Consider the following 10197-nt stretch of genomic DNA (forward strand, 5'->3'; position numbering starts at 1 on the left):
AGGGTATAAGGCAACTGCAGCCATGGATAATATGTATTATGATGGTGGCAGTGCAGGGCTCTATAGGTGAGGGACAAACATATTTATTGAATGCCTACCACAGTTGTAAGTGCTTCATATGTGTTAATTCACATAATCCTCCCACAACCCCAGTTATTATTGCTACTTAATAGATGGAGCAACTGAGAGAGGTCCAGTGACTTGCCCAAGGTCACACACTTAATAATTACCAGCATTGAGGTTTGGACCCACATGGTCCAGTTCCACAGTCCATGCTCCAAACCACTAAATCATGGTGAGTTGTACACATTCAAGGGGAGCCCAGACCCAGCCTGATAACCAGGCTTACAGCAACAGAAAGTGGAAGAAGCGTGGAAGTGCCCAGGCTGGAAAAGATGGACTCTGCCTGGAGAAATCAGAGAAGGCTTCCTGGAGGAAGGGGCATTTAGGTTGGATCTTGAAGAATGAGTTGGAGTTCACTGGAAAAAGAAAGATGTGGAGAAAGACATTCACTCATTCAACTAACATGTCCTGACACCCGCCCCCACCCCCCGCCCCCATGATCCCAGCCCTGAATAGGATGAGGTGAGGGACACAGAGATGAGTCAGATCTGGGCTTGGCCCTCCAAGGGCTGCCCATCTGGTGAGAAGGAGGGATGGGGGGAGAGGCAGGAAAGATGAGGTGATGGGAAGGACAGTGGAGGGGAGGAGATGGGTGGAAAAAAACAAGACCATGTTCTCAGGACTTAGCCAAGATATGGTGGCATTAAGAGAATGGGAAGGGCTTCCCTGGTGGCGCAGTGGTTGAGAGTCCGCCTGCCGATGCAGGGGACACGGGTTCGTGCCCCGGTCCGGGAAGATCCCACATGCCGCGGAGCGGCTGGGCCCGTGAGCCATGGCCGCTGAGCCTGCGCGTCCGGAGCCTGTGCTCCGCAACGGGAGAGGCCACAACATTGAGAGGCCCGCGTAACGCAAAAAAAAAAAAAAAAAAAAAAAAAAAAAAAAAAGAGAATGGGAAAAGTGCTTAGTTCCACCTAGGTTGGGCACCTGGATCCTTGGAGTGGTGAGGATTTGAAAAAGGAAGTAGGTTATGACAAGAATGAGTTAACCCAGCTGGAACCATGCTAGGAGGGGCCTCTGTCCTCACGGAAAGGGGCCCAAACCCCCAGTGCAGGGAGGGTTCTGTGGGTGGGTACACATGTGCAGCTCTCTTTGTAGTCTCTGCCACTCCAGACAGTGTTTCTGTCTCTCTTTCCTTATCTCATCCTGCATCCTTCAATGTCTTTATCTCTCTGTTTTGTTTTGTTTTTCTTTCTCCCTCTTTCCCTGCCTCCCCCCATCCTGCCTTCTTGCTTGCCTTTTTGCTCTGAGTCCTGACTCTTTCTCCCACTCCTTGCCTGATTTCTGGGAGGTCCTTCTATGTAAACCTCTAGCCTGCCCAGTGCCTTGGTCCCAGCCCACTGCAGCTACGTTCAAGATAAACTTGCTTCCACCCCAGGACTCCACTTTAGGGATCTTCCTCCTTTCCCTCTTCCTCCTCCAGGCCACAGAATATCCCGTATGTAGATGCTGTAACCAGAAGTCAGGGTTACTTTGGGCTCCTCCCTCTGGTGGACCCCAGAAGGACTATACAACCCAGAGCCCCTCCTCCATTTAGCGGGATTCCCTGATGCTGCAGGCCACCAGCTCATCCTGACAAGTGGTCTCTCTGTGCTGTCTTCCTTCCCAAGGCCCCCAGGGAGGAGGCTTCCCCCTCCCCCTGGAGTACTTCCCAGCCCAGATTAATCACCGGGGCGGCCCCAGGGAGGAGGAATATAGTATGATTTACCGTAAAGAAGCACGGACTTGGAGAGCAGGCTCGAGGACCAAAGCACCCTGGAGGTCATGAGGCTGGGATTCATCTGTGCTCTGCTTTCTCTCCTGGAAGGTGAAGTTCCTGCCGTCCTGCCATCATGCTGCCCCTCCATGGCCCCTCGGCGCCCCTCTACCATGCTCTTTGTCGCCCAGGCGCCCACTCCTGCCCTCTAGGCATCCCATAGGCATCCCAGCATCTGTCCCCAGCCCGCCCAACCTGGCTCTTCACCAACCCTTCTGCCTCTCACCCCCACCCCAGGGCAAAGCTGGGCAGACACCCGAGCCATCGGGGGCAAGGAATGCCGCCCCAACTCGCAGCCCTGGCAGGTCGGGCTCTTCTTCCTCACCCGACTCTTCTGCGGGGCGACCCTCATCAGTGACCGCTGGCTGCTGACAGCTGCCCACTGCCGCAAGCCGTGAGTGACCTGGGCGGGCCACTCTGGTGCGGGGGCTGGAGGTCAGGAAAGGGAGAGAGGGCAGGGAGCCTCGTAGAGGAGGGAGGGAGCTGTGGGCAGGAAGAGCTGAGCCTCCATTTCTGTTCCCCAAAGTTCAACTCTTTAGAATGACAAAATGCCCACTCTCCAAATTCTAGCGTCCAAAAGAATCTGTTGCTAAGAGTGTAAGATTTGCAACGTAGACTCTTAGAAGCCTAGACTCTGACCCAGAAAAATCCAGAGTTGTAGAATCCTAAAATCTTGGATCCAGGAGCTGTTACATTAGCTTCACTAAATTGTAGAATCCTGGATTCAGAGACTGGTAGACTCTGAGAAGCCTGGAGCAGCGCTGTCCAATGGAAATATAGCCCCAATCACAGAGGAAAGTTTTAAGTTTTCTAGTAGACACATTAAAAAAGGTAAAAAAGAAACGAGTAAAATTAATTTTAATAATAGATTTAACTTGCCATCTCAAAATATTATTTCAACATGTAATCATCAATTTTTAAATATTTATGAATGACACAGTTTCGTCTTTTTTTTTTTACACTAAGCCTTGGAAATCAGACATGTATTTTACAAGTATGGCATAGCTCAGTTTGGACTAGCCACATTTCAAGTGCTCAAGAGTTGTGCTGGATAGCGCAACCCTAGAATCTTAGATTCAAACTGTTCTAGCTAGGTTCACTGAGCACAGAAGCTCATAGTCTTAGAATCTCTGAATTACAGTACCCTAGAATACTGTGATCCGTAGAATTCTAGAATCTTGAACCAAGAGAATTCTAGAAGCTTATATTCATACATGTCTAGAATCTGGTGGATTTAGTATCCCAGCATGCTATCATTCAAGATTTCTAAAATCCCCAAAGTTTTAACCAAGAGAATTCAAGAGTTTCAAACTATTCGAATCCTAATCCTTACATTTCTAAAATCAAAGATTTCTAGAATTCTAGAATGATGAAATGCTTGCCTTATTATCCCAGGATATTAGAATTCTAGGTTCTTTGTTTCCTAGATTTCATTCAGATAATTTAAAAATCCTAGACATTTACTTATTTAATTTTGGCTGAGCCAGGTCTTGGTTGAGGTATGCGGGATCTTCGTTGCACCATGAGGGATCTTTTTTTTTTTTTTTTAGTTGCAGCATGCAAACTCTTAGCTGTGGCATGCACGTGGGATCTAGTTCCCTGACCAGGGATCAAACCTGGGACCCCTGCACCGTGAGCATGGCGTCTTAGCCACTGGACCATCAGGGAAGTCCCCCAAATCCTAGACTTTTTGATCCAGAGAAATCGAAAACATTAGAATCTCGAATTCATAAGATTCTAGAACTTGAGCCTCATAGAATTCTGAAATCGTGGATTTCTAAGGTGTTAGAATCTTAGAATTCTAGAATCTTAGATTCTGGGCATTCTAACAGAATTCTGGAATCTACCTGATGCAGAAATCCTTTTTATATTATCTGGGGAAAGGAGCCATCCCTCCTGTTTGAAGTTCTTCCCTCTAGGAATGAAGCACAGAGGCTATGCAGGATGCTGTGTGAGAATTTCCCATCATGCATCACTCCTTGCTGGAGCCTCTTTTAGCTCAGGTCTGTACATCAGGCTAGGAAAACAATGTTCAGGTTTCAGCCCCAAAGACAAAGAAAGGGAGAGGCAGAAATATGGAGGTACAAGAGATTCAGGAACAGGGACAAGTTGGGGCTGGGAGGTGGGGTTGGGACTGGTTTCCCAGACACAGAACCAAGGCAACAAGGTGACAGAGAGGGAAAAGGTAGAAATAACACCTCATACTCCTCAAACCCTGAGTTCTCAGTCATTAGTCTCGTCCCTAATGTCAGAGTCAGAGTCTGGGGGATGGACATATAGACCCCTTGAGGGTCCCCAGCTATCCAGGGCATGAACCCGGAGCAGAACAAGTGGAGTTGGACTGGGACTGCAGTGAGAGGGCTTGAGGCCAGACCTCAGGAAGAAAGGCATTGAGAGATGAGGGATTCGGCAGACAGGGAAAGCCTGAGCCTACAGATGACCCCCAACGTGGGGATTTTCCACATCCCACCCCTTCCATACACACACACCAAAACACAGAAAGCCACTCCCTATGGAAACCACCAGACCTGTGAGGGCAGGGGCGGGGGTCTGTGTTTGGGTGGTAGGTGGAGCCTCCACCTGTCTCCATGGTTCCAGGGGACTCAGGTCACCACTAAGGCTCCAGGTGGGGCAGAGAGGAAGGTGGTTTACTTGACATGGGGCTAGGAAGAGGTGTGAGCTTTTGGGGAGAGGTACAAAGTTAGAGGCAGACAAAGAGCTGGAGTAGGAAGCAGGGGCCCAGAGAGGGTGTGTGGCTTGTGGAGAGTCACACAGCATCCCGGTGGACAGAAGAGAGAGGACAGGGGCTGAGAAGACACCTCACCTTATCCCACCTTGACCTCTGGGACCTGTCCAACAGGTTTCTGTGGGTCCGACTCGGGGAGCACCACCTCTGGAAATGGGAGGGTACGGAGCAGCTGTTCCGGGCCACAGACTTCTTCCCTCATCCTGGGTTCAACCAGGACCTCAGTGCCCACGACCACAATGATGACATCATGCTGATTCGTCTGCCCAGGAAGGCATTACTGGGACCTGCCGTGCAGCCCCTCAAACTCAGCCGGACCTGCGTCTCCCCAGGCACCCAGTGCCTAATCTCAGGCTGGGGGGCCACATCCAGTCCTAAGGGTACAGCCTTGTCCACCACACACACCCTATGTTTCATGCCAGGGCTCTGAATCCCCTCTCTTTTTCTGTCTCTGCTTTTTCATCTCTATGTTCTATCTATCTATCCATATATTTCATCAGATCTAAATGCTATAAATTATAAGATGCATCATTATTCTCCAACCCGCTAAAAACGAGAAAAGGAAAAAAGGTCCCATCTATCCTTGTATGACATCATTTACTGGAAGGCACATCGTGATTTCAGAGATGTTTAAATGTGAAAATATATGCATCTTAGGATTGAAATAAGGTCTACGTCACTCAGAATCACAAATCAGCAAATCCGTTAGTCAAACTTGGCCTCCCACGGCAGTACTGGTTTTCAAAATGTCTTGAAAAAAAAAAAGAAAACCCTTAGTTTGCTGCTGCCAACATTTAAAACCTGAGAGATTTTACATCAAAGCCAAGTTTCCGGATTCGCTTGAAAAATTCAAGACTGGCAATGCTGGGTTCATATTTCTAAAATAATGACCATTGTTGGGCAGAATCAGTGGAGGCTGCCCCCTTCAAACAAGATACAGGTTCTGTGGTCCACTGCAGTTCACCCCCAAGGGCTGCTGTTTCCCTACAAGGCCCCCTCCCCCCACTTTCCCTCTATTTCTATCTAGTCTCTCTAAATCTGTAGCTCTGTCTCTGTCAGTGACCATCTCCCTGTAAATGTCTCCTCCCCTTTATCTCACTGCTTTCTCCCTGGATATCTCTGGGTCTGTTTCTCCCTATTTCTTCATTTCCTCCTCTGAGAATCTCTTTCCCCTTAAGAGGTCTCTATCTCCTGCCAAGGTCCCTCTTTTTCTCTGGGTGAGTTATATACGTATCTCTCCTTGTCTCTTGACTCTCTGCGTCTCTCTCTCTCTCTTTGGCCCTCTCCCCATCGTATCCATCTGTTTCTCTTCCATGCTGTCATTCTGTTGCTTTGTCACTTTCTCTTGTTTTTGTCTTGGAGTCTTATGCTGTGGCTCTGTGGGTCCATCTTAGGGAAGTGGGGGGGGGTGCTGAGTGTGATGGAAACAGCTGTTGATCTTTTATGGACCTCCTTCCCCAACAGTGCAGTACCCACTCACGCTACAGTGTGCCACCATTAGCATCCTGGAGCCCAAAGTCTGCCAACGGGCATATCCAGGCCACATCTTCTACCGCATGCTCTGTGCCGGCCTTTGGGAGGGCGGCCGGGGCCCCTGCCAGGTGAGACCTCCTCTGGGAAGGAGAGGGATGGGTATCCTACGGGGATTCCAGGGTCCTGGGGGAGAAGGGAGTTGGCGCCCCAGACTTCCTGGATCAGAGCAAGGAAGGAGCTGGGAAACCTGGGTCGTGGGAGGGGGTGGGACCAGGGCCAGGATTCCTGGATCTAAAGGAGGAGGGGACTGGGGGTTGGACTCTATGTCCTGGGGAAAGAGCTGTCCACAATGCTAGGTCCTAGGGGGAGGTGGGGGCTATGAGCTTTTACTCCTGGGTCTGAGGGAGGAGGGACTGGAGACCTGGACTCCTGGGTATTGTAGGAGGAGGGAAGTGGGAGCTTCCTGAGAGGGAGAAAGTGCCTTGTGTCATGTCCTGAGTAGACTGGCCTAACAGTTTCTCTGCTCTTCTTCTGCGCACAGGGTGACTCTGGGGGCCCCCTGGTTTGCAATGGGGCCCTGGCGGGTGTGGTGTCTGGGGGCTCAGAGCCCTGCTCCAGACCCCAGCACCCTGCTGTCTATACTAGTGTGTGCCACTACCTGGACTGGATTCGAAAAACCATGGAGGACAACTGAGACCTCGCATCTTAGAGGAAAGGAGGGTGGGCGCAGGGTGGGAGGGTTTGCAAGACTCCAGCCTCAATGGTCTCCGCCTTTGGCTTCGGCTGGTCTGGAGACGCCTTCTGGGTATTCAAGTTCCCAGCTTCTGGATATTCAGACCCTGGCCCCCGCGAACTATAGAGCCGCGCCCCCTTGAGAGGAGAGACACCTTCGCCCCTCTTGGCCCCATATCTATGACGTCACCAGAACTGCCACAGCCCCCATGGAACGGCATCACCTTTGGCTCTACCGCAGTAAAGACATCCACTGAATAGCTCCTCCCTTCCGAGCTTTGGCCAATGAGATTTCCCCTCTGGACGCTACCCCTTGTGGCCACGCCTCCTTCGTCATAGATCCAGCCTCGTGACTTCACGGGAGGGTAGCTTCCCCCACGTGGAACTCAGGCAGTGTATCTCTGGCCAGCTCTGGCCCGTTCTAGGCGTGTCCAGGGTTTGAACCCGTTCTAGGAGTGTCCAGGGTTTGAATCCTGGCGGGGGCCTGACCGGGAGACGTTGGGAGAGATTCTCTGTCCCCTCCGATCCAAGGGACAGAGAATTTTACATTAAACGTGACGAGCCGCGCCTTCCTACTGCCTGTTTTGTGAGCTAAAGGATGGGGAACGGGTGGGCGGTGGAGGGCGGAGAGGGAACCACCACCGCGTTGCAATTCCCCATAAGCCCCGAGTAGGTCCTGCCTAGGTCTGTCTCCGTCAGCCCTATTGCAGCAAGGCTCCTGGGTTCTGCTTGGGCTGGTCCCATCGCCCCCAGGGGAAGGGGAAACCAGGTCACGGCGCCTCCCAAACCTGCCTTTCCGGAATCTGCCAATCCGCCCTCAGAAGTCAGGACCAAGAAGACTGGCTTGTCTTCCATTCCAGGTTACTGACAGGCCCCTCCTCCCACAAAAACCCAGGCTCCAAATTACTCCTTCCAAAAAGACTTAAGAATACAGCTGCCAGCCCCTCCTCCCTCAGACCTCAAATCAGGGCCTCCATCCCCCTCCTCCCTCAGACCCAGCAGTCCCGGGCCCCAGCCCCCTCCCCGCTCAGAGCCAGGAGTCCAGGACCCCAGTCCCATCCTCCCTCAGCTCCAGGAGTCAGGGGCCCTCACCCCCTCTTTGCTCGGACCAGGATGTCTGGGCCCCCCAGCCATTTCTGTTTCAGACCCAGAAGTAAGCCCCTTCACTCCCAGACCTCAAGAGTTAGAGATTCCATAGTGGCTGTATCAATTTACAAGTATGGACACCAAGGGGGGAAGAGGGGAGGGTGGTGGGATGAACTGGAAGGTTGGGATTGACATATATATGCTAATATGTATAAAATAGATAACCAATGAGAACCTGCTATATAGCACAGGGAACTCTACTTCACTTCGTTGTACAGTAGAAATTAACACAATATTGTAAAACAACTATACCCCAATTAAAAAAGAAAAGGTTAGAGATTCCAACCCCTCCTCCCTCAAGAGTCTCCGTTCAGTCCCTGAGCCTCTCCTCACTCATAACCGGCGTTCCAGTTCCCTGCTGCTCCGCCGGCCCTCAAGTGGGAGGAGTTGGATTAGGAGGCTGGTGGTCCCAGTTAGGAGGCTCCAGAATCTTGTACCAGGCAGGCAGAGCTGAAGTACGGGGTGCTCTTCCTCTGGATCCGAATCAGTAGGTAACCCCGCCCCCTGAGTTCTGTAAGGTGAGAGGCCAAAGCTCTCAGACACAGGCACCAGGCCCCTGAGCCCCCTCCTCCAGGGCCCAGGACCTCCGCCTCAGATCCCTTCCTCCTTTGAGGCCCAGGAATCCGCACCCCAGCCCCTGCTCTCCAAGACTGAGGAGTCCCAGCTCCCAGTTCCCTTTCCCTTCAGACCCGGGCGTCTGGGGATTCCTTGGAATGTAGGAATCCAGCCCCTGAGCTCCCAGCTCCTCTGATTCAGGAATCTGGGGCCCCATCCCGTTCTTCAGAGCCAAGGATCGGGGTCCCCAGCCCCTTCCTCCAGCGGGACCCAGAAGAACTGCTCCAGAAGCTCTGCTTCCTCCCCAATCCCAAGATCTCTAGGATCTCAGCCCTGTCCTCTCTGTCTCCCGGACCCCACCGTGGGACATCCCACAGCTGCTGCAGTCTGGATCTAGATGTTCCCGCTCTTGCTGTCGGAATCCCGGGCAGGTGGGGTGCGGAGGGGGGGGCCCGGAAGTCATCCGTGGAGCACCTGAGCCCGTGGGAATTCCACGGTGGTGACTAAGAGGATGCGTGTGGTGGCACGTGGGGAGATGGGAAGCACACGATTACGTGTGGGAGCTTCTGAGGCGTGGCTGGAGGCATGGGGCACGCGGCAGCAGGTAGGAACGTCTTGAGTTCTGCTGGTATCGCGCGTGCACTAAGCCAGCAGGACTGCCTGCTTAGGGGCACAGATACACACAGGAGTATACGGGGCACGTGGACACATGCTCAGGTGTGTGACTGTGTGTGATGACTCATGGGCTTCCATGAGTGTACACGTGTATCTGTGTAGCAAGCCGGGAGGCAAACACCGGAGGGTGTGTGTGTGTGTATGTGTGTGTGTATCTGTCTGAAACCACAGTGGTTTTCCTGGCCCCTGCACCCACCCAGTGGATGATGATCCAACCCTCTCTCTCCTGCTGCAGGACACTTGAGAGCACAGGAGACCGAGGTGCTGGAGGGCCAGGAGTGCAGGCCCCATTACCAGCCCTGGCAGACGGCCTTTTTCCAGGGTGTCCAGCTAATAAGTGGGGATGTTCTCATAGATGACAACTGTGTCCTCACAGCAGCCCACTGTAAAAGACTGTGAGTGGATTCCGGGGGCAGAGGTGGGCTGGAGCCTGGGGCAAGAGGGGGCTGGGGCTTCGCCTCAGGAGGCGAGAGCTGGGGACTGGGTCTCCTAGGACGGAGGTCTGAGAGAAGAGGGGACCTGGACTCCTGGGTCTTAGAGAGGAGGGGGCTGGGAGCCCTTATCCCTGCCTGGCTCCGGAACTACCCCCATCATTACAGGAAGTACACAGTCCGCCTGGGAGATCACGGTCTGCAGAATAAGGATGGGTCAGAACAAGAAACAGCTGTGGCTCAGTCCATCCCACACCCCTGCTACAACAGCAGCAACAAGGACCACAACCATGATCTGATGCTCATTTGACCATGTGAACGGGCATCTCTGGGGCCCAAAGGGAAGCCCATCAACCTGGCAGATCACTGCCCTCAAGTTGGCCAGAAGTGCACCATCTCAAGCTGGAGCTCTGTCACCAGCCCCCAAGGTAGTGGGAGGGAGAGGAGAAGCTGGGTGGCCCAGTGGACCCCAAGCCATTGGCAAAGCTTTGCCTGTAGAGTAGATAAAGAAAGGGAAGTGATTGTGATGTTGAAGTTCACGAGTGGTCCACGTTAGAAACCTT

The 10197-nt window shown here is 52.6% G+C and overlaps 1 protein-coding gene across 1 annotated transcript; it reads left to right on the top strand.

The window, feature by feature from the left end:
• The first annotated feature begins 1884 nt into the window (after positions 1–1884).
• Positions 1885–6789, top strand: LOC116743847 (kallikrein-9-like). Its single transcript, XM_032612914.1, has 5 exons — positions 1885–1927; positions 2114–2270; positions 4737–5002; positions 6087–6223; positions 6637–6789. Exons 1-5 carry the CDS (start codon positions 1885–1887, stop codon positions 6787–6789), a joined length of 756 nt encoding a protein of 251 aa, XP_032468805.1.
• The last annotated feature ends 3408 nt before the right edge of the window (positions 6790–10197 follow it).

This window comes from Phocoena sinus, chromosome 19, assembly GCF_008692025.1.
Source record: "Phocoena sinus isolate mPhoSin1 chromosome 19, mPhoSin1.pri, whole genome shotgun sequence".
NCBI classification, from domain to species: Eukaryota; Metazoa; Chordata; class Mammalia; order Artiodactyla; family Phocoenidae; genus Phocoena; species Phocoena sinus.